Source organism: Bos mutus, chromosome 8 (genome assembly GCF_027580195.1).
Source record: "Bos mutus isolate GX-2022 chromosome 8, NWIPB_WYAK_1.1, whole genome shotgun sequence".
Taxonomy (NCBI): Eukaryota; Metazoa; Chordata; class Mammalia; order Artiodactyla; family Bovidae; genus Bos; species Bos mutus.
Window position 1 is genome coordinate 9350058 of NC_091624.1, and position 24480 is coordinate 9374537.

A 24480-nucleotide genomic window follows, 5' to 3' on the forward strand; every position below is an offset into this window, starting at 1 on the left:
ACCAGGCATAGAACTTCAGGGCGGGCTGAGCAGAAGCCAGCACACAGAGGCTTGGGCTGGGGGGCACAGGTCTGCAGAGGAGGACCTGGAGGCTGATCAAGAGGAGAGGCAGGGCGAGGGGGCCTGGGCGGGGAAGGATGCCCTGGCTTTTCCCAGACTGCACTGGTGGCTGACAGACCCAGAGGCACACGTAGGCCCTGGACTGATTGCATTAACTCCTGAATCAAGGGGCTCTTTGCTGTCAAGGCAGACAGAGGGAGGCCAAAGCTTTCAGAGGTTGGGGGGTCCAGCGGCCTGGGTGGGGCTGTGCCCTAGGGCTGTTAACTCACACTGTTTGGGGGACTTTTTTCTTTTTATTTTTTTCCAGCTATTAAAGTAATAGATTCAATCCATAATATACACTCAAAAGGACTCAGACATCCTACCTTCCAAAGACAACCTTTGTTAACATCTTTTTTTTTTACATATAATTTATGTATCATAAAATTTGCCCTTTTAAAGTGTACAAATCAGTGAAGTATATTCGTAAGATTGCACAACTGTCATCACTGTCTAATTTCAAAACATGTCTTCACACTCCCCCCACCGGCCCCATTCCTATACCCTTTAAACAGCCACCCCCCATTTCTGCCTCTATAGGTTTGCCTGTTTGGGGCACCTCATAGAATCATAGAATATAAGGCCGTGGTGTCTGGCTCACTTCACTTGGCACAATGCTGTGGCGTGTAGCAATAAATTCCTTTTTATAGTGAAATATTCTGCTGTGTGGCTATACCACATTTTGTCTGTCCACTTGTGAGTTGATAGACGTGTGGGTCGTCTCCATCTGTTAGCACCTTGATGTAGCTTCTTTCATCCCTTCCTCTGTACGCTTTTACACGATTGATATTATACAATATACACTCTTTTGCATCCCCCATTTTCACTTGTGTTTTTCCACATAATTAAAAACTTCTCATAAGTGCAGTTTGTAATAGCTGCATGATAATACTCCATCTTCTGGCTGAATTATAATCTACCTAACCATTCCCTTGAAGTCAATGCATTTAGTTGTTTCCAGTTGAAATAATGTTTTAAAAGGAGCATCAATGGAGAAAAACCTCCGAGGATCCCTCCAGAAAGAGCTTAAATCATCTCTCAGCCCATCAGTGCCAGCAAGCTGCTGAGCCCAGCGGGGGACAGGAATGACTTATCCCGAATTACTAAGAGACAAGGATTGGACTGGCTGGTATAAAAAAGATTCTTCTCCAGGGGGCACAGCAGATCTGCCAAGGGCCCAGGCCTGTTCCTCCCCAAGCCGCCGAATGTTGAGCGAGATGTTAGCGTTATATCATGTCTCCCAGCAAATTTTTACATTTCTTTTTAGAATATTTTTTCTTTAGCCTCAACAATATAGTCTTCACATGCAATCCAGAAGGCACAGGAAATTCCTAAAGAGCTTGAAATTAAAATTGCTTGGAATTCACCACGCAGAGGCAGCTCCTGTGAACATTTTGGCATATTCCTTCCCAGTCTCTTTAACACACTGGAAGACATGTGAGATGGGCAATTTTAAGATACCATTTAAAAACTTGAATTTGAAAGTAAAGCATGTCCACCATAGAAAATGCCGGGAGATCCACACTAAGGGGAAAATTCAAGCGACAGCTGTGGTGTCTGTCCTCCCCGAGTGTTATGCTTACAGGTAGCATGCCCTGGTTCTTTCTGGACAGCCGTGACTGCCGCCAGGTTTGGGGCCACCCGTGTGGTAGGCAAAGGTCCCTATAGTCAAGGCGATGGTTTCTCCAGTGGTCATGTATGGATATGAGAGTTGGACTATAAAGAAGGCTGAGTACCGAAGAATTGATGCTTTTGAACTGTGGTGTTGGAGAAGACTCTTGAGAGTCCCTTGGACTGCAAGGAGATCAAATCAACCAATCCTAAAGGAAATCAGTTCTGAATATTCATTGGAAGGACTGATGCTAAAGCTGAAGCTCCAATACTCTGGGTACCTGGTGCAAAGAGCCATCTCATTAGAAAAGACCCTGATGCTGAGAAAGATTGAAGGCAGGAGGAGAAGCTGGTGACAGAGGAGGAGATGGTTGGATGGTATGACCAACTCAACGGACATGAGTTTGAGCAAGCTCCGGGAGGTGGTGAAGGACAGGGAAGCCTGGTGGGCTACAGTCCATGGGGTCACAAAGAGTCAGACACAACTGAGCGACTGAACAACATCTGGTAGGCAGGATGGTGAGTTCCAAAGAGGTCTACATCCTGATCCCCAGGACCTGTGAGTATGTTAGGTTCCATAACAAAGGGAGTTAAAATTACAGATGGAATTAGGATTGCTAATCAGCTGACTTTTACATGGGGAGATTTCTAGATTATCCGGGGTGGGGGGGCCCAGTGTAATCACAAGAGGCCCTAAAAGTGGGGGAGACAATCATATGAGAGAACCAGAAAGATGGCTCTATGAGAAGGATTTGGACCGAAGATACTGGCATCTTGACTGATTTAATTTTGTTTTTTGAGTAACAAAAACATCAAAACTTTACCAAAAAAGCATACTCAGAGTATTACTTCTCCCTCATATCCCTTCTGCCCACCCCCACCCCGACATTCCTTGCAAGACAACTAAATGAGCTAGTTTCTGACCTGTTTCTGTTTCTTTTTGTAAAGAATAAGCAAGGACATGGATACATTCTTTTGCCTTTCTTATAGAGAAGGTAGATATTCTTTTTCACTTAATTTATAAAGTTTTAGTATCCTGGAAATCACTACGTCAGTGCACAGAAATCTTTGTCATTTTCTTAGACAGCTGCGTAGGACTCCGTTTCTGTGGCTCTGCTGTACTTTAATTCACCCGCTGTCCTCTGAGCACCCAGGCCACTTTCAGCATCTTACAGTTGCAAACAACGATGCAATGAGTGCCTCTGCGTGTGTATTTTATCAATTTTGGAAGTGTATCTTCAGGGTAGATTTCTAGAAGTGAGATTTCTGTGTCAGCAGGTGAATACATGCATAGTTTGCTCAATATTGCGAAGTCGCGTTCACTGCAGAAGTGGATGCAAGTGCTGCTCCCTCCTGAGTTCCCGGCAGACGCGTCCAAGCACGACCGACAGGCGCCGTCCAATTATTGTTTCCAATCTGACAGGTGAGAGTGTATCTTGATGTAGCTTAATCTGGGGTTTTCTTATTATGAGAGAAACGGAACATCTTTTAGTAGGTTTGTGGGCCATTTTGTCTTTTTGTAACATAAAAATGGTTTTGTGGTTGTGTCTTTTATTATCCTTCTGTTGTCAAGATTTTGGATTTTTCCCCTAAACTTGACAATTCTTTATATATCAGGACTTGCTAGCCCTTTATCAGTGATAAATATTGCAAATGTTTTCTCCTTGATTGTCATTTTCTTTCAACACTGCTTGCTGCTGCTGCTAAGTCGCTTCAGTTGTGTCCGACTCTGTGCGACCCCATAGACGGCAGCCCACCAGGCTGTTTTTCAAGTTTTTGATTATCATTTAGTTTGGTTACCAATTCTTCCTTCTATTGAATCTGAGTTCTCCTTAGAAAAACTTTTTTAGATATAGAGCAGTTAGTTTATCCATTTTTTTCTTTGAATACTTGTGAATACATTTTTTTCTTTTTAAATCTCTGATCAACATGTTGGCCCTGAACCGAGTGTGGATCTGATTTATTCTTGTGTGCTGTATATGGTATGGATTCAATCTTCTGTCTTTCCAAATGGCTACGTAGTTATCCCAACGCTATGTATTACAAAGCACATCTTTACCACAGTGATTTGTGGTGGCTTCTCTCTCATATACTGCATTTCTGTGTGTCCTGGGACTTATTTCTAGCCTGTTCCCCTGTATGTCCATCTGTTTTCTGATGGGTCGGTCCCCCATCGTTCACATAAAGGCTTTAGAACAGGATTTAGTATCTAATACTTCTCCCTGCAGCAGTTCGATCTCAGGGTTTTCATAACTATTCTTGCCATTTGATTTTAATTAAAAACTATTATTAAAAAGTTAATAGATTCATTTTAGAGTGATTTTAGGTTCATAAAAAAATCAAGCAGAAAATATAGAGTTCTCATATATCCCTTCTCCCTTCACCCTTTCCACACACAATTTCCTGTTATTAACATCTTTCGTTAGTGTTCATAAATTGCATTTACTGCATTGATGAGCCACATAATTATTAACTAAAATCCATAGTTTATATTAGGTCTCACCATGGGTTTTGTACATTCTATGAGTTTGGACAAATGTTAATGAAATGTACCCACCGTTACAGTATCACATGGGATACTTTCATGCTCTGCATTCTGCCCGCTCAGCCCTCCCTCCTTCGCCAAACCCATGGCAACCACTGATCTCTCCACTGTCTCCATAGTTTCACCTTCTCCCGAACGTCATGCAGCTGGAATCATATAATATGTAGTCTTTGCAGATTGGCTTCCTCCACTTAGCAATATACACTGAGGGTTCCTCTATGTGCGGTTTTATTTTTCCACATGAACCTTTGTGTCAGCTTACCTCACAAAAGCCGGTTGGTCTTTTTAAGGGGATAATGTTAAATTTTCAAATAAGAGAGAATTGACATCTTAATGATGCTGAATCCTTTCCAACAACAGGGCATCTTTTTTTTCCTGTTTGTTGAGTCATTTTGAGTGTACTGTTTTCTTCACATATGTGTTGCACATTTCCTGTTAAGTTTCTTCCTAAATATCTTCTCTCTTCTGTCACCGTTTTAAATGGGATTTCATCTCCTGATTGGCCACTCTGTGTGTGAAGGCTGTGCTCTTGAACTTGAGAACTCACTGATTCTTACAGGTCTGTGGAGAAGCCCAAAGCAGATGGGGGAGCTAGCCCAGGCCAGCTTTACCCTGATTTACCAGGAAGCCTCCGACTCCTAACATCTTTTCTCTTCCCATCATCCCAGTTTTCACTCTTCCAAAATGAAGGGCTGGATAGACGTGCACTATTTCCCAGAGTGAAACTCCAGCCAAAAGTAAATTGCGGCTTGTGTTTTTACTTCTTTGCCTTCCTTGTGATTGAAAAAATTGGACATGCGTTCCCCGCTGCCGTGCACAGAGCTGGGCTGCAGGTACCCAGCCTCCCTACATAGTCTGGCCTTGTCAAACTAGACCTTTACATAAATGGAAAATGTCTCCTGCCCGTCTGCAGAAGCCAGAAGGGGCAAGGGGACTAGCTTTCCTGTTTGTTTATTTGCTTGTCCATTTATTTGATTGTTTATTCACAAGTTCACTGATGTTGTCAGGCCTTGGAACGGTGCCTCCTGCGTGCCATGCAAGGGGAATGCAGTACTCTGGTCCACAGCTCAATGTTCACAGTCCAGTGTGGTCTCAAACCGCGATGAGGATTGTGGAGCTGCTATTGCACAAAGTGCTTTTGGGCGGTGCTGGTTTCCAGTGCCTTTGCGTCATCTGAGTTGAAATGTTGCATAGGCAAATACAAGTCTGGGGCTCAGCCTACCAGTTGGACTGGGTTCAAATCCTGCTCTGGATTCAAATCCTGATGGGTGTCCCTGGGCAAGTGACTTCATTACTCTGAGTTTCATGGCCCTGGTTTAGAACAGGCTGTACCCATGCATGCCTCAAGTGGTGCTTTCTAAGTGTTGAGTCAAATTGTACGAGGTAGCTGGCCTAAGCGAGGTGCTCAGGGGGTTTTGGTAGCTGTTCTTTCTCCTGAGTTTGACCTTTGTCATTGCTCTGATGTGTTTATTTGGAAGCCAGACTCTTCTGTGAGAAGGACTCAGGAGTGACTTCTCTGCCCTTGCTCCGACATGGACTCAGAGTGTGACCTTGGGCATGTCCTTTCCCCTCTCTGGGCCTGTTTTTCCATTGATGACCTGGGGTTAGAGCAGGCCTTCCGTGAGGACCGCTCGTGTTCTGAAGGGGAAGCCCAGGTGACGCAGTGGTAAGGGACCCACTGCCAGTGCAGGGTATGCAAGGGTTGGAAGATCCCATGGCAGGCTGCAGACCATGGGGTCGCAGAGAGCTGGACACGACTGAGCACAGCGCATCTTACATTTCATTTCGTGTCCTGAAAATAATGAGCAAGGACTGACAATGGATGCACCCGGTGAGAAGGAGGAACCACAGGGAGGTGAGGATGCACCACTGCCAATTCCATCCGTGGCGTCTCGAGCGAGTTCTGCCTTGTGAGAGCCCTAACCCTAACCCTGAACCAGAGAGGGTGTGTGCTGAGCTCACCCAAACCCAGCTCTTAGCCCCAGCTTGGTTCCTGCAGGCACCTTCTGAGCATTTACCTTGATCTTTTTTATTAAATACAGACAAGGTTTACTGACTTCTGAACTGTTGGGAAAAACTACTGGTGTCTCATTAAAACTGCATTGCTCACTTGTACCAAAAAAAAAAGAAAACAAGCCCATTAAAGTTTCATACCTGATATGGTAGACCATTAAAGATTCATAATTGCAATAAAACTCTCCAGTGGAATTTGAATTTTCACTGCAGTGATGGTACAATCAGCAGAGTCCTCATTGGAAGCCGCAAAATCCAATAAATTTCAATAAAATCTTGGGAAGGTGGGGAAAAAGGGGCTGAAGTCAGCTTCCTTTGGGGCCCTGGCACAGCGAGGGTTCCACTGCTGTGCGTGTCCGGAGAGGGAAGATTCCCGCCCACCCAGCTCAGCACAGGGGTCGAGTTGTTGGCAGGTCTCTCCCCCAACTCCTTCTGATGCAGGAGCATAGCCCCACTGCCATCCTGCCCTGGGTTCTTTGGGCTCATTTGTTCCCTTCACCAAGCATGAACAGAGCACAGACTGTGTGCATGGCAGGATGCCCCGGGGCTGAGGGTCATATCAGAGGTGGAAGGGTAGGCTGGCTTTTCTTCAAGGAGGAGCCAGTACTGGTCAGAGCAGAGGCTTGGCAGGCTGGCAGAACGTCGGCCAAATGCCAGCTCTTCTCACTTCACTTCCTGACCTCAGTCTCCTCATCTGTAAGATGGGGATATGAGTATGTGCCTCATAGGTGTGGTCAGTCCGTGTGAGTGCTGAAATGGAGGGCAGGGCCAGAGAGGGAGCAGGTGGAAAGGCAGGTGGTGTGGCTTTAAGAGAGTCCGAGGAGGCAGAATCGCAGCATTTGGTTGGTGAGTGACCAAGGGGTCCCTTAAGGGTAAGCATGGTTTCCAAGAATGCAGCTAACATTTATTGAGCACTTTGTATCCTGGATACTGTGTTACCTGCTTTGTAGTTGTTCGTTCCATGAATATTCACTGAGCACCTTGCATGTGCCAAGTGCTATCTTAGATGCTGGGGCTACAGTGGAGAGTGCATGACTTCATTTTTAATCATCAGACAATGAGGTAGGCACTGATGCTTAACCCGTTTTCCAGAGAAGGTAACTGAGTCACTGAGAGGGTAGGGAAATCACCCAAGGTCACACAGCTAGGAAGTGGCAGCTGGAATTAGACTCGGAGGACAAGACTCCTGAATCTGTGTTCAATAACCACACAGCAGATGGCATCTCATTTAGACGATGTAACACTCTAGTGAGTGGTGGTCTTATTCTTGTTTGGAGGGAAGAAAGACTTGGAGATGTAACAGTATTTTCCCCAGGTCTCTCAGGGAGTAACAGGGAACCGTTTACCAAGGCTGGCTCACTCCCAAGCCTGAGCACTTTCCGCTGCTCCAAGAGCTTCAGACCCAGGGGACATGAATTCCTGCTTCCTGGTGGTTGGCTGGCCAAGTTCAGGGAAAATCAGTGTCCTGTCCTTGTTAAAGTCCCTTTGCGCTCTCCACGGAGCGTCCTGAACCCGAGCCTGTCACTCGCTGGGCTGTGGATGATGGAGGAGTCTTTGCTCTGCCTTAAAATGAAGGGCACTCCCGTGGTCCGCCCTCCGCTCCTCCGTCACTGGTGATGAATAGGACGCCCGTGGTGACAAATAAAATAAGCCTCCTTTATTCGTTTATCCTTCCACGTCCTCCCCATCGGCGCCCGTCTGCAAGCTGAGCAATATTAGACACTCGATCACACTCTCCCTTCTCTAGCGGGTCGTGTCCTGACAGCTCTGGGTGGGTGCTGTTTCCTTGGTTAATCAGCCTCAGGGTGTGTGGGCTTGGCTGTTGCCTTGCTCTGCGTCCCCTGGACAGGTCCCTGTGCTGCCTGTCCGGGCAGTCTCCCCATCTGTAGGGGACCCTGGAAGGCCTGACAGTCGTTGCCTGTCTTTACTTTTTGCCTTGATTAGCACCCCACCCCTCCAGCCCCCCAGCCCCCAGCTGTCTAACTCAGAGCTGGCTTTCATGGGAAGGAGAGGAACATTCCAATGACTGAACATATAGAACTCTTAGCTGGGTTTTTTGTTGCCTGGGGCGGCAGTGAGGGGTTGGGCGAAGGGTTGGCTGGAATGGTGGGCTTTAGGGGAAGCGCTGGGTGAAGACCTTTAAACACTCCACCTGTACTTCACATCGCACAAACCAAAGGAAAAGGGGAAGCGAGTGGAAGTAAGCCTCAGAGAATAGGGAGGAGGGGTCTCTGCCATCCCTTCCCCATAAACGTCTCCCGGGTGCCAGACACTGCGTGGGGATACAAGTGCCTCGGGGTTGAGGGAGAATACAAGAGAGGCTGGGCCCAAATGCTGGCTCACTGTTCACATGTGACGGTGACCTTGAGCCAGCTGACATGTCGACCTGTCCCTGCGGTTTGGAAAGAAAGCGAATGAAAAGCTCTGGAAAGCCTCTCTCATGTCAGGCCCTGTGCCAAGTGGTCCCACTTGCTTCTCAGTGACCTGGGGATTGCAAGCAGTCTTGTGTACCTTGTACAGAGCAGGAGACAGACTCGGGGTGTCCTTGAACTGGGCAGGGCCACACAGCCACTGTGTCCTGGCTGCCTGGCTTTAGGACAACAGTTATCTTTCGGCTGCACCGCGAGGACAAGACTGCAGAGCCTGCTGGCCTGGGGCTGCTGGGGTCAACAGGGAGACGCTGGATTTATTTGAAACTTGCTGGTGAACTTTAAATGGCATTGAACATGCAGATGACTCTTCTGACAGGGCTCGCAGGCCTCGGGAAGCTTTCCAACAAGTAGAAGGAATGAAAGAGAGCTGGACACAGAAATGGGAGTCACTCTGACCAACTCAGATGCTTCGAAGGGCTGTCTGGAGACAGCCCTATCTAGAGTTTTGGTTTGGTGACTCAGATGGTAAAGAATCCGCCTGCAATGTTGGAGACCTAGGATCGATCCCTGGGTTGGGAAGATCCCCTGGAAGAGGGCAAGGCACCCCACTCCAGTATTTTGGCCTAGAGAATTCCATGGACTATTCTATGGGGTTGCAAAGAGTCAGACACGACTGAGCGACTTTCACTCACTGAAGAAGAAAGATAGGAGAAGAGAGGAAAGAGATGGGAAGGACAGGCTCATGTACCCCCATTAAATCGGGATTTTCAGAGGAACTGGAGAAGGCAATGGCAACCCACTCCAGTACTCTTGTCTGGAAGATCCCATGGACGGAGGAGCCTGGTAGGCTGCAGTCCATGGGTTCGCGAAGAGTCGGACACGATTGAGCAACTTCACTTTCACTTTTCACTTTCATGCATTGGAGAAGGAGATGGCAACCCACTCCAGTGTTCTTGCCTGGAGAATCCCAGGGACAGCGGAGCCTGGTGGGCTGCCGTCTATGGGGTCGCACAGAGTCGGACACAACTGAAGTGACTTAGCAGCAGCAGCAGCAGAAAGTGACTCCTGCTTCAAGTCTGTTCCCTGGTGGATCGCACATGATCCCTATGCTGATGCACAGACTGGGTAGGGATTTATTCAACAGGCATGTGATTAGCACAGCAGACCTTCGATTTGCCAGATATTAATTCTTACAAGGAAGCTGCAGTACCTGTCCACTGGTGATTCACAGGACTGAACAAATGACACGTGCCCGGCCCAGGGCAAGGGAAAGTAACTGAAGTTTGGAAACCATAGCGCTAAATAGGCTCACCCCTGCCCACACCCACAAGCATTGCCTCCAGAGGAGACTGATACCCCCAATCCAGCGCTGCCAGTTTTAGCTAATAAAAACAGATGCCACCGTGTAAATCTGAGTTTCGGTTAAACAGCGAATACTTGATTTAGTGTACTTAAGTCCCGTGCAATATCTGGGACAGTCCTCACTGTAAAGGGCCTGGTATCTGTTTGTGGAATTGAGTTGTTTGCCCCCAGGGCCTAGACCCGTAGGGAGGGGCTTGCTCACAAAGGATGCTCCCACTTATCTGGTCTCTCAGATGTTACTTCCTTTAATTAAACTGCTGAGATGAAATAAAGTATGTGGGAAAGATTAAAATTGATTCCCTTAGCTTAACAAAAGCCAGAGCTATTGAGAGGGATACTTAAGCAAACAGAGCACTTCAGCAGATGAAAAGTACAGCCTGGCTCCAGCTCAGAGCTGTGGGGAAGGGGGAAGCTGGGGGCACAGGGGAGAGGTGCAGCCGCTATGCAGGGAAATGTGAGGACCCAGAACAGTGGGCTGGAGGGAGCTGGCATCGCAGTCCGCTCTCAGTAAGGCCCTAGTACCTGCCTGCAAAGGTCTTCTTTAACACAGCTTTGCTTCTCAGCATCAGGAAACACCAACTGGGAGAGAAGCACAGAGGGAAGAGGCAAAACCCACACCTCCTGTGCATAAGCACTTATTTAGCACTTACTGTGTGCCGAGCCTCAAATCAGACATTGGGTCTTCCCTTAAGCTCTTTACAAGGAGACCAACTCAGGCTACCTAAGCTTCCCAGGCGGCGCTAGTGGTAAAGAACCCGCCAGCGGGAGGTGTAAGAGGCACCGGTTCAGTCCCTGGGTTGGGAAGATCCCCTGGAGTAGGAAATGGCAGCCCACCACAGTATTCTTGCCTGGAGAGTTCCATAGACAGAGGAGCCCGGCATGCTACACTCCATGGGGTTGTAAAGAGTCGCACATGAGTGAAGTGACTTAGGACACACAAGTTCTCAGGGATTTTTCGACTGGGGAGCTCAAAGATATGGAAAGAGAGAAAATTGTGGATATTGCTGGTGGCATTGAAAACCAATGCTGATGACCGATGACACTGATGACTGTAGAAATTTGGAGGGCAATCCTGGGCTAGGATTCCCTCCCTATGTGCAAGAAAACTAAGCGACAAAAGTTTAATGGATTTTTGTCCCCTGTTCTTAGTAACAGTGGAAAATGTGCTCCTACATGTAATTTGGAAAGTAATTTCCTGAGAAAAATTTAAATAGGCCTCTAAAAGAGCCTGGTGGGCTGCAGTCCATGGGGTCGGGAAGAGTCCAGCATGACTGAGCGACCTCACTTTCACTTTTCACCTTCATGCATTGGAGAAGGAAATGGCAACCCACTCCAGTGTTCTTGCCTGGAGAATCCCAGGGACGGGGGAGCCTGGTGGGCTGCTGTCTATGGGGTCACACAGAGTCGGACACGACTGAAGTGACGCAGCAGCAGCAGCAGCAGCAGTAATATGCTGGTGTAACCCAAACTCCTCTCGAACCTGACCTATAGTTTTCCTTTTTTTTCTGCCTTCATGCAAGGTAATAGATCTTCTGAGGTTTTGCTATAGATTTATTCCCAAGAAGCAGGACTGACATAGCATGAAATAAAACCCAAAACAATGAATTTTGAAACCAAGCCACTATTTGAAAGCTTTTTTTTTTCTCTCCTAAAGTAACAGAAAAGTACCTTAATAAAATGAATGTGTTCTTTTAATCGATTAAAAAAAAAAGAAGTTTATTGGGGGATTTGCTTGAGTTCATGTGGCATGAAGGTAGCAAAGCCAGAGTGTCTACCCAAGTCTGATGGTCTTTGAAGCCTTTGACTGTAGGGTTATGCCACCAGCTGGGTTATAGGGACCATTCAGGTTTTTAAGCTAAGGAAACAGGAAACAGTAAAACCCAGTGCCAGGTCTGGGGCCAGTTTAGAAGTTAATGCACGGAGGAGAATGCCAGCCCAGGACCCCAGGAGTGAGCAGGTGGGGCCACAGGTTAGGGAACGGATGTAGGGGGAGGAAGGTGAGACTTCCTGGCGAGAGAGAGAGTGTGTGTGTGTGTGTGTGTGTGTGTGAGTTGCTCAGTCATGTCTGTCTCTTTGCAATCCCATGAACTGTAGCTTGCCAAGATTCTCAGTCCATGGAATTCTCTAGGCAAGAATACTGGAGTGGGTTGCCATTGGGGATCTTCCCATCCCAGGGATCAAACCCGGGTCTCCGGCATTGGGGGCACAAAGGCAGAGTTGATGATGAGGGTGGGTTTTCAGAGCTGGATGGTACAGGCAGGGCTAGGGAGGAACAGCAGAAGCCTGACAGCAGCCCAATATCAGACAGCGTTAGGACCTTGGAGCCTGACTTGGATTTCCACCCCGCTGTCCTCTTCACTAGCCTCTGTAACCACAAACTGTTTACTTAACCTGTTTGAGTCTCTGTCTTTTCTCTGGTCAGATGCAGAGCAAATGATCCCTACTTGGCAGAACGCGGAGGATATTAGATAGGGAAAAAATAGATATGTAAAGGGACAAACAAGGTTCTTGGCATACAGTCAGCATCTGGTCAGAAGTGGCTCGAAATTTGGGGCTCCAGGCTGGTGTCATGTGTTGGCCCCCCTGAGCTGCAGCAGAAATGGTCCTGGAGCTAGGATTGGGGGGGACTGGTATCTGACTCTGCACTCATTGGATTAATTTTTATTGAATTCCCACTGTGTTCTGGGCCTTGGAGACAAGGTGTGGAGAGGCTGGCGGGAAAACCCATTCATAGCACAAGGTGGAGCCCGCTGAGCAGCCTGAGAGCAGGAGGAGGTCTGTCTTTCTTGGCTCCGTGTCCCAGCGCAGAGCCTGGCACACAGGAGGTATGCGGGAAGTGTTAGATGGGGTTGTGGAGGCAAAGGGCCTTCTCTGAACACATCAACACTGGAGCAGAGGGGAGACAGAAAGACTGAATTTATAACCACTTTCTATTCTGAAAACTCCCCGGTTGCAGGTGAGGGGTTAAAGAAAAGACAGGAAACTGGGGACCAGAGTTTTGGTTCTCAGGCTCATCACCACATCTTCTTTTCTCTTTTTCTTCCAAATTCGTGTTTGGCTCACCCTTTCCAAGTTCTGCTTTTAAAAACGCTGGAAAATGCCCCTAGGGGTGACCATGTGCCATCAGCAGACAGGGATGGAGGGAAGAAGGAAGAGGGGCCAGAAATAACTGGTGTTATAGGGCTGCCCTTCAAGACCACGGTGGGCTGTGACCCTTGGTAGCCCCCTCCGGTCACCCATCAATGAAAGTAAAAAAAGCACCAAACCCTCTGAGTTTGAAAGTGCCCCAGCTGACCCTGAAACAGCTTCCTGGACAACCTTTCTGGTCTTGTCACATATTTATGTTTATTGGAAGGCTGGTTTTTTCTTCTTCTATTTTTTCATCCTTTCATTAAAAAATATGTTCTTCCATTACCAAATAAAACCACCGTCTTGTCCTAAAAATCCAAGCAATATATTATTCCTTTATCAGTAGGCTAGTTTTCTCATTTACTGATTTCTCTTAAGTAAATTTAAATGGTGTTTACACTAAGGCAGTGTACGAATGCATGACAAACTTAATGATGTAGAAGTGTAAAAGGAAAATTACTGGAACAGTACCTTCACATCTCATCTTCCCCCCAATTCCACTTGCATCCAGGCCTCTGAAATGGGTTTTGTTTTCTAGATAAGGAGACCCTCGGGAACTTCAAAGACCCAGTCCTCAAAGCCCTTGTTCGGTTGAGGGAGGTGGCCCTTTCTAGTGACAGGGTCATGGGCTGAGGATCTGGATTGGATGGTTGGTTCTGCCATTGATTTGCTGTGTGACCCTCAGGCATTCACATAACCTCTTTGAGTCTCTTGCTTTGTGACCCTCAAGCATCCACATAGCCCGTCTGAGCCTTGGTGACATCCTTCCTAGGCTACCCAGGAGGAAAATTGCGATCTGGACTCTGAGCCCCTGGCATGAGTCACTATCCTGCAGACAGCCCAGGTGACTGTGTTATGTTGTGGGCTTGGCAGGTTGGGGACCAGATTCTGGAGGTGAATGGGCGGAGCTTTCTCAACATCCTGCATGACGAGGCAGTCAGGCTGCTCAAGTCATCCCGGCATCTCATCCTGACCGTGAAGGACGTCGGGAGGCTGCCCCACGCCCGCACCACCGTGGATCAGACCGAGTGGATCGCCAGTTCCCGGATCGGGGATGCTGCCGCCAGCTGCGCAGGGTGCGGCCGTGCCGCGCTCTCACTCTGAGCCCCAGGATCCCAGGGCCGTTCCTGAAAGCCAGTAACGGCCCCTTCCACCCTGCACCACGCTCTGGGCCCCGAGCTGTGGGGACTGCCCCGGTTCCCTGAGCCTGAGGTCCCACCCCAGGCTCCTGCCCGTTTGCGGGGCCTGACCATGGGCACATCCCCTTTGCTCTTCTGGCCTCAGTTTTCCTTGGAAAGCTGAACCGCAGCCTCCAGTTCGCTCGCTCTTTACTTGCTGTTTAGCAAATCTCATAACTTCCTTTTTGGCCCTTAGTTGCTTTGTCTGAAAAGTGGGAATCCTAACTGCGGCCCGCATTCCAGGTGTGTGGATAAGGATCCCACGAGTGACTTGCGTGAAAGGGTCTTGGGAGTCATAACGTGAGAGATAGTTGCCAGGTGGCTGCAGAGCTGCTAATAATGTAAGGTGTCATCTTTGGCTTTCCATTTGAAATCCCGAACTGACTGGCGTCCCCCAAGCCGAACACACCCAGGGCATCTCTCTCTCCCTTTCTTCATCCCCTCCTTCCTCTCTTCCTTTCACCTTCCCAGTACAGTAATTTTTAAAAATTAGTTACCAACATTTAAAAAGACATCAGGTTTCCCATGGGCGGGGAGGGGGGGAACACCTGGATTTCTGGCTGCTTCTTGAAAATCGGGGATTCTGGAAGCTTGAGACCACATTTTTTTTCATGGAGACAGACTGGAAGAGAGCGGCACCTGCAGGCTGTTTCTCAGCATCTCCAGGTGCCTCCGTCCTCACCCTCCCTGGGTTGGCCTGACCCCGAGACCACGTGGCACTTATTATTTAGTCTCTCCTCTGCGTGTTACCTGACTTGGCCCTGCAGGGCATGAAACAACTCAGCAGACCACCTTGCCTGGTTTTAGAAGTGCCATCCACATGGTTGATCAGGAGTTCAGAAACTGCCCGTCTGTCCAGGGCCTGATATTCCCTTGAGAGGGCCTGGTGAGCGCGGCCCGTGGTTCTCCCAAAGTTTCATTCCTCTCACTGTAAAGCAGCCATCCCCTGGCCCCTGCCTGTTTGAACTGCTCAGACATCAGGCTGAACGTGCTTGTCTTTCTTCGTAGGTTTCCCGGGGATCTCGCAGCAGAAGGGGCCAACAAGGTACGCTGCCCTCTGTCTGCGGGCATCTTTGGCTTCTTCACTGGTGCCCGAGTGGGGAGCTCTGGGTCCAGCAGGGTGAGCAGCCCGCCGACTGCCTGCGTAGCCTCCTTCCCACACTCATGGGAATGTTCCAGACCACCAGGTTCCAGGCACCACCCTGGACCCTGGAGTTAGCGGCACGAACAGCACAAATCAGGTCCCCACCCTGGTGGGGGTCACACCCAGTGAAGGAGACACACATCAAAGTGAAGCAAACCTGCGTGCGTATCTCATCAGCAAAGACGTTCAGTGCCTTCCAAGAAAGGCGCCAGGTCTTAGGAGAGAGAACGGCAGATGTTTAGGTGCGGGGAGGGCAGAGGGAGAGGGCGAAGGCTCTCTAAGGTGGCAACACAGTGTCTGGGCTGTAAGCTGAACATGAAATGGTGGTAGTGAAATCAGAGTCTGGGCAGGAGCTGGAGGGGAGGATGCAGTCAGAGGGCACAGCATGTGCCAGGGCCCTGGGGCAGGTGCCACACATGGCTTGTTGGTGGGATCGTCAGATCCCATAGGACTTAGTGAGCCGGGGAAGAGGTTTAGCTGCTAAGCCAAATGGGGTGCCATTGAAAGGCTTCACCAGGGGGGCAACATGAGATCTATGTTTTCACGAGGTCACCTCAGCAGCTCTGTGTAGGCGACAGGGAGAGGTAGAGGGGACAAGCAGGGAGACCGGGTGGCCTCTTAGACACGGCTGATGGTGGTGGAGGCCATGCTGGGAGGCATGCCGTGTGTGCGGGTCTGAGCCACGTTTCAGAAATAACATTACTGTTATCCCCAATGTACCCAGAGAGAGACAGCAACCTAAACAGTAAAATGGGAACCGTAATAATACTGCTTGACCCTGAATGGTCACGGGGCTCTGATGAGACAACACGTGTAAAAGTGCCCCATGAGCCAGAAAAGCACTTTGCAGCTACACGCAACCGAGACCTGGTGCCCTGAGGACGTCCGGGAACACCTGCGGCTTTACCCGTGGGCGGAGACCTCAGAGGGCCCCACCCCACCTGTCTGCAGGGTGGCACCTGGCTGGGCTTCCAGAGCAGACTGGCACCCCCGGGACCTCTGTCTCGCTGTCTTTCAGCTGGGGTTTTACAAGGGGCCAGCCGGCTCCCAGGTGACCCTGAGCAGCCTGGGGATCCAGACGCGGGTGCTGCTGGAGGAGCAGGCGCGGCACCTGCTGACTGAGCAGGAGCGTGCCACCATGGCCTACTACCTGGAGGAGTACCGCGGCGGCAGCGTGTCGGTGGAGGCCCTAGTCATGGCCCTGTTCGAGCTGCTCAACACCCATGCCAAGGTGACCCGCGCCTCCTCGGGCAAGGCGGGGCTGGAGGGGCCTGGCTTCAGCTCCCCCGGGGTTCGACATCCTTCCCTGCCTCCCTCTGAAGCCCACTCCTTTACTGAGAACCCACAAAGAGTCAGACCCAGCCTGAAGCCTGGGCAGAGACTGGTGACCAAGACAGACCCCACCCCCAGCCCCCACCCCTGAACCCCTCAGACTGTCAAGGGAACAGTCCACGTGCCTTGTGTTTGGGGTCCCAATGTAGCAGCTTTTTATGCTGGCTGTGCATTTAGAATCGTCTGGATTGCTCTTAAAAAGCAATGCCCAGGCCACACCCCAGGCTGGCTAACTCTGCATGTTTCACAAGACCCCACGTGACCAAACCGTGCTACCCTCTTTGAGAACGCTTCTCTAGTGGAGAAGCCTGTTTGAGGTTCAGAAGCTGCACCAAGAAAGAAGTGATTAAATCCACTGGGAGTGGTTACCTTTGGGAAGACTTAACAGAGGGGAGTCAGTTTTAAAAGAAGGAAGGGGAAGGGACAGGCAAGGGCTTCCTGTTCAGGGTCTTGGAGCCGGACATGAAAGGTGAGATGTTAGGGAAGAAGAAGTGAGCAGGGAGAGGGGTCGATGACGCTGGGCCCAGCATCTAGGGGTTTGGAATTTGTCCTAGGACAGTGGTGAGCCATGGAGAGTTAAGGAGGGGAGGGCAGTGACCAAGTTTGCACGAAGGTTGTTTGGGATAACAGGGGTTTCCCAGGCGGTGCCAGTGGTAAAGAACCCACCTGCCAATGCAGGAGACCCAAGAGATGTGGGTTCGATCCCTGGGTTGAGAAGATCCCCTGGAGGAGGGCATGGCAACCCACTCCAGTGTTCATGCCTGGAGAATCCCATGGACAGAGGAGCCTAGTAGGCCACAGTCCATTGAGTCGGACGTGACTAAAGCGACTTAGCACGCACGCCTGCATTTGGGGTGGCAGAGGGCCGTCATGCCTGCCGGTGGAGCTCCCTGCTGAGTGCTTGGCTTGTCCCGGCCTCCAGTTCTCGCTCCTCTCCGAGGTGAGAGGCACCATCTCCCCCCAAGACCTGGACCGCTTCGACCACCTGGTGCTGAGACGGGAGATTGAGTCCATGAAGGCACGGCAGCCTCCGGGTCCTGCAGCCGGGGACACTTACTCCACGGTCTCCTACAGCGACACGGGCTCATCCACAGGCAGCCACGGCACCTCCACCACCGTCAGCTCGGCCAGGGTGAGCAGCCCCTGCCCCTTGCCTGACCTCACAGCCAGCAAGGGAGTTAAGACCCATCTGGGTTCGAATCCAGCCCTGGGAGTCTCTGCTGGGATGTGACTCCTGGCCAGCTCTGGGCCTTCCCTTTCAGAGCCTCAGTTTCTTCGCCTGTGAAAACCTCCTGATTGCTGGGTGCCTCCTGTGTGCCAGGCATGGGCTCTCAGACACAACGGAACAAGACGGATTGACCCTGCCTCAGGGGCTCACAGGCTGAGTGGGATGCAGGCGGGTGGGCTGGGGAAGAAAGGCGGAAAATGCAGGTAACGAGACAAATGGCTTCCTCGGTAGCTCAGACGGTAAAGAATTTCCCTTCAAAGTGGGAAACCTAGGTTCAATCCCCTGGAGAAGGGAATGGCATCCCACTGCAGTATTCTTGCCTGGAGAGTTCCATGGACAGAGTAGCCTGCTGGGCTGTAGTCCATGGGGTCAAAAAGAGTCGGACACGACTGAGCGACTAACATTTTTCTTAACCAGACGAACAGAACCAGTAGTGGGAGGATCCCATGAGACATCACGCTGGTGGTCTCATTGATGGTAATGGTCGTGGTGACCGGGATCTTCCCTGAGAGACCCACTCCTGATTCTCTGGAGCCCCTGAACCCAGCCTGACTTTCTCCCAGACTCGCCAGCCCCCAGAAAGGCATCTGGGCCGCCTCAGGGTGTGGCTGTGCCCCCAGGATGCTCAGAGGCAGATGAACCCTGGGAGGCCTTGGGGAGGAAAGGGCAGGGGAAGTGCCTTATTATCCATCTCAGGACACAGCCAGTTACCAAGACCGATGCCGTGGGAAAAGTCGGAGCTGGAGGTCAGGAGAGCCGGCTCGGCTCCGTCCTCTGCTTCCCTGCCTGTCAGTCATTCAGCCCCTCTCTCCTGTGGAGGGGGAGGAGGAAGTCTAGTTCTTTAACCACTGTTATTCCCAGACACTGAACTGGGAGCTCTTACAGGTGGAATCTCTATTAGACAGTGTTGGTTGTCCTATTGGAGGAGGAGGAGGAGGTCAGAGGATGCGATGATGTCCACCTGCAGATACAGGTGGTCAGCAGGCACAGGTGCACTCACAGCCACCAGGAGACAGCCCCGCAGCATGCTCGCTTTGTGGGCTTCAGCTCCCAGTGTGGCTTTTTTTTTTCTCTTAAAGCTCTGGGGATCTGAGCTTCTGGGGAAACTTCTATTCCTCTACCTCCTGTCCCTACCATCCAGAGTCACCTTCATCCCCCGAGTCCTCATCCTTCCTGGGGTGGCTAGGAAGCTGCCGCCCATTCCTCCAGGCTCTGGACACGGCTGCAGACCACTTCTGGGGCAGGGAGGAGGCTGTCCCCCACCTGGGGCTGCATGTTTGGCTCTGATGTGGCACACATGGGTGACGAGCTGGCTTCAGGCTGCGGAGCCCTGGCCTGAGGGTTCATTTCTCTCTGCGTCCAGCTGCACTGAGATTGGCTTAAGTATGTCCATGTGGGGATTCAGGAGCCACAAATCACTGCTCTAAAACTTGAGGGGGTGCATACTGTACTTCTGGGATGATCCCTTTAGAAGTGAGGATGAGAGATCCAGTGGGTGGGATGGGGTGTGTTCTAGCCTGGGAGGTAAGGGGCTTAGGTTTAAGCCCAGCTTCTCTGGGCCTTGGTTTCCCTGTGGGTAGAATGACCTGAGGTCCTTGGTGACTCTGGCCACAGCAGACCAAGGCCCCGAGGGCAGGCCAGGCTGCAGGATTTGGAGATGTATCCCCAGGAAGGGCTCACGGCAGGGGTTCCAGCCCCAGCTCAGCGCCTGGGTCTCTCCTGTACTTGGAAGGCACTGTCCCTGACCATCTGAGGCCCCGCTGTGGCAGCTGACCCTGCCTTGTCAAAGACACCTTCCTTCCAGATTGGAACACACTGGGAAAGGCACAGTTCTAAAAGCTACAGGATGATTTTGAGCAGGAAGTTTGTAGGACAGATGGAAAGGGTCTCCCAGCTTCTGAAATGTGAATAACTATGAGTCTGAGTAAACTCCGGGAGCTGGTGATGGACAGGGAGGCCTGGCCTGCTGCAGTCCATGGTGTCGCAAAGAGTTGGACACAACTGAGCGACTGAACTGAACTGATGAGTCTGAGACCCCTGGAGAGCACAGGTGCGTCAGATCAGGACTGACCAAGGTCAGGCCGAGCTCTGGGAGGTGGGTGCTGAGAGAGCGATGTGCAGGCAGGAGAGGCGGTGTGGAAAGGCACCCTACTCCGCAGCGCCTGGCTCTCCCTCCTTGCACTGGGGTAGCAATGCTCCTTTACCCAGCTTGTTGGGAGAGTAAAGGACAAGTAACCTCCCAGACATGCTGCCCACACCTGGAGGGCGGAGGAAGCATCTGTTCTTCCCCCGTTTCCCAGCCTGGCTGAGGTAACCACCCTGTATCCGGGGACTTGCAGGCACTTGAGGCCTTCTGGAAAGCACGGGGCTGAGGTTCTGCCATTCCCCCTCCAAATGTCATCCCACACTAGGCATCTTCCACAGGCACAGCCCTGGGCTCCTGTTCATGGCACTGAAGTTCTCTGCCAACATGGGGCCTGGGCTTCCCTGGAATCTGGGTCTTCTCTGATGGAGGCTTCCAAACAACACACTCCTTCAGGCTCTGCCTTTCAGCCACAGATGTGACCTTGGACAAGCCACTTCCCTTTGCTTAGCCTCAGTTTTCCCATCTGCCAAGTGGGAATAATGATCCTAGCTTCACCTGCTGGAGACTCCCAGGGTTGCCCTCAGGGGGCATGGCCATCTCCTGACGGCCCTTCTCAAGGACACTGTCCTTTCTTGTTTTCCTTCCAGGAAGCAGTTAGAATGAAGCCATGCTGACTGTCCCTGTGGGGTCTTCCTCATCCCTCCTTTATTCCTGCCCAAAGCAGTCCACGTGAAGAGAAAAGGAGTTTGGGGAATTTTTGTTTGTTTTGCCTTGTGTGTGTATGTGTGTTTGGGAAGGGGGTTTGCTGTGCCCGCTCCATCCCTTATGTTTATTTGACGTATTTTTCTTTTTGCCTTTGCCCACCCTTCCTCCCCAGGAGCGGCTGCTGTGGCTTATAGACCTGATGGAGGTACCGTCCTTCTTGCCGAGTGGGGCTCTGGGGGTCCTTCAGCTGGGGCGGAGGCAGGGGGCTGTGGCCCTTCCCCTCACTCCTTTGTGCCTGCACCCAGCCCAGCGGGGAGACCAGGTTCTTCTTGGTGTTCTCTCTCCTGTTTGCCAGTCCATCAGGGTTTTCAGGCTCTGCAGTGGTTCAAATCCCAGCTCTGCCAGTTCCTTGCTGTGTGACCTCAGGAAATGATTTCACTTCCCTGAGCTCAGTTTTATAAAATGATGATGACAGTTCTGTGCTGTGGAGCCGTCAAGAGACCTCTTCGCCGTTGCCTGTGCCACACAGCCTGTCTGTCTGGAATGTTCTTCCCACTTCATATGGCATGGCTATCTCTTGTGTGTGCTTCAGCCCTTAGCTTACATGCCTCTTCTTCCAAGCAGACTTCCCTGATCCTCTCAAGAGGGGTGACTTTGAGTCTCTGGACCCTTCAGCCCCCTGGGCTTCCTGCTGTTATGGCTCCTGTGTCATTATATTTTAATAATATTTACCAGCCTGGTCAGTTACCCCCCTCAACCATGGGCTGCTTGAGGGTGCAATCGTGTCTGGAGTCAGCGTTGATTCCCTAGTGCTCTGCATAGAGCCTGGTCCACATTGATAATTTGGGCCTTTCTTAATAATAATGGTAGCTGGCATGTCAAGAGTCTCCATGGCACGGTGATAATGCTTTCCAAGTATATCTTCTTTGATCCTCTCGGTAACTAGCTGTGGCAAGTACTACCATGATTTCCATTTTACAGAGAAGAGAACTGAGGCTCAGGGAGAAGTGACTTGCTCAAGATTGCTCAGCTAGCGAACGGTAGAGTGTGGATTCCAAGCCAGGCCTGCTTACCTCCGAGCTGGTGCTGTTACCACTGCACTCTCGTTGTGATTCTTCCCTGAAGCTCAACCGGATCCTTGTTAAGCATCATCTACCTATCAATCTATTGATCCATCTATCTATTTCTACTCTCTTCCTCCTTATCTTCCTTTTGTTCCGTTAGCAAATTTCGACTGAGTGATTGCTACCTGCCGTGCACAGTTGCAGTGCTGGGAATACAGTGGTGAACAACAAAGAAATCCTTTCCATTATGCGGTTTAGAGTGGAGCAGGAGTGGCAGACTAAACCGGATAAAGAACTGAAACACGCAGTATGTTAGGTGGTGAAAAGTGCTAAGGAGAAAATAGGAAACAGGAAACGGGCGTGGTCAGGAAGTGACACCTCAGTAGGACTCGAAAGAGGTAAGGAGGACGGTCCTGCCCACAGCTGGGGGAAGAGCATTTCCAGCAGAGGGAAGAGCAAGTGCAGAGGCTTTGAGGGGGAGCCCGGAGTGTCTGAGCAAAGTCCAGGAAGCCAGAGACTGGAGCAGTAAGTGAGGGGAAGGGCGGTGGCGGGTTAGTGCTGCCGCCTTGGAGTTTGTGTCTGAGCGAGATGGGAGCTGTTGGGAGGTTGGAACAGGGGCCAACTGGTCTGACTGGTCTGCCTTAGTTGTTGAGAGTAGATGAGCGTGGGTTTGAACCCAGAACGGGTTCATTCCCAGGCAGGTGCTGGGGAGGTTGTGCAGCCCAAGCTGCTAAGAGATGTGATAACAGGCTTTGCAGGGGCCAGCTCTTCCTGCTGCCTGGTCAACCCTGGCCTCAGTGTCTCTTAGGAACCCCCTCCCTCCAAACACACACAGCAGGTCTCGGGCTAGACACCCCACGCTGCCTGCATGCGGAGCCACAGGACAGACACCTCTTCCTGGAAGCCCCTCTGTGTGGGAATGCAGGGCACCAGACCCATCCTGGAAGTAGGAGCCCACACCCTTCCTCTGCCCTGTCCCCACCACGCAGTGGCGCCCTCGGGAAAGCCCCTCACCCACCACCGGCCTGTCTTCCCATCTGTACAACCCAGGTAGGCTCCCAAAGCTCCTCCAACCCTGAGAGTCCTCTCTGTCGAGAGATTCTAGAAAATATTCCAGGGGAGGCACCGCAAGGAATGGCTGCCCTGTGTTCCCGCTACTTTCCTGTTTTTGAACAAGGGTTGCATCATTCCTCCTAAGGAACCTCTTCCTAAGGGGTCGAAATGACATTCACTTATTCCCTGCTAAGTGCCCAGCACTAGCCCACAAAACCACCATGTATGAGTGAGCTTTTGCCGCAGAGATGCTGAGTAACAAACAAGCCCCACAATCTAGATGGACATCAACTCAAAACATTTCTTGCTCATGTGCAAAAATTCTTTCGCCCAGGGAACACACGTGTTTTTCATGTCTCCGTTAAAATGCCCACCCCGTTGCTTTAACCTCTTGCTGAGTTTTCTTCGGCACACAGGGAGAGCTGGTGGGGTCCACCGGCAGGGACCTCAGCTTTCTCCTGTCTGCGTCCCCAGTGCCAGCCCAGGGCCTGGGACAGGGTGGAGGCCAAGGAAATGCGAAGCAGAAACTGGAGTGAAACCTCATTCCCTGGTCACTCAGGATCATCGTCTCCCTTTCCAGCCTCCTGAACAGTTACCTCCTCTGTCATAGGAAACTGTCCTCTGCTCTGGCGCTCAGACGGGCAGGGTGGCAGGCAGCTGGCTCTCGTGACCCAGATGCCCCAGATGGATGCGCCAGTTGGAGCCGGTTCCCATTTAGCCCAGAATCCCTGGGTCGTGCTGCACAGGTTATCCATCCCAGGTTCAACAAGGCTCATTCTGCAGCCGTTTTCTCTCAAACCAGACACAATCGATCAGAGGAAATCAGATGCAGCCTCCCGCTTCAACAAATTGTGTTTAGTTTCCATTTGTCTAATAAGAGTCAGCCCTGGCAGTTTTCTGCTGCCTCCAGACAGTATCATCACCCTCCCATAAAGATGTCGGCCAGAAGAGCTTTGCAAAAGAAGAAAGGGCTGCCTGACATTTCTTGAATTCCTCATCTGGTGCAAACAGGCCTGAGGCAGAGGGGCTTAAATGTATAGGCTCTGGAATCTCACACACTAGGGTTGGCTCTCCCAACTGGTAGCCGTGTCACCTTGGGCAGGTGACTTAAGCTTTTGAAGCCTCAGCTTCTGCATCTGCACAATTAGCTGATAAGATCAGCCATCTGTGTGTTGCTGTGGAGATCAAGTGAGATCCAGGGTGGGCTTACAGGTGTGGAATACTCAGCATTGGTTCTGCTGATACTCTAAAGGCCAGCAGGGACTTCCCTGGTGGCCCAGGGGCTAAGACTCCAAGCTCCCAATGCAGCAGACCTGGGTTTGCCTCCTGGTCAGGGAACTAAATCCCACATTGCTGCAACTAAGAGTTTGCATGCTGCAAGTCAGATTCCACATGCCTCAACTAAGACCCACCTCAGCAAAAGAAAAGAAGGAAGGAAGGAAGGAAATTAAGGCTGGCAAAGGGCACTGAAGAGGACTGCAGAGGAAAAGGGGTTGAGAGGCCAAGGCCAAGCTTGTGCCCACCGGGTAGATGTCACTCAGGTCGGGGTGCAGTGGAAC

The 24480-nt window shown here is 50.9% G+C and overlaps 1 protein-coding gene across 5 annotated transcripts in view; it reads left to right on the forward strand.

The window, feature by feature from the left end:
- The window catches only part of WHRN (whirlin), a 91968-nt gene that overhangs the window by 53489 nt on the left and 13999 nt on the right, over positions 1–24480 (forward strand). For 3 of the 5 annotated variants that reach the window (XM_070375035.1, XM_070375037.1, XM_070375039.1), the window contains exons 4-8: positions 14005–14207; positions 15318–15354; positions 16472–16684; positions 17708–17917; positions 20977–21009. In XM_070375035.1, the coding sequence (XP_070231136.1) occupies positions 14005–14207; positions 15318–15354; positions 16472–16684; positions 17708–17917; positions 20977–21009 (696 nt within the window). The remainder of the gene's footprint in view (positions 1–14004; positions 14208–15317; positions 15355–16471; positions 16685–17707; positions 17918–20976; positions 21010–24480) is intronic. The other 2 variants (XM_070375036.1, XM_070375038.1) reach the window with 1 other exon arrangement.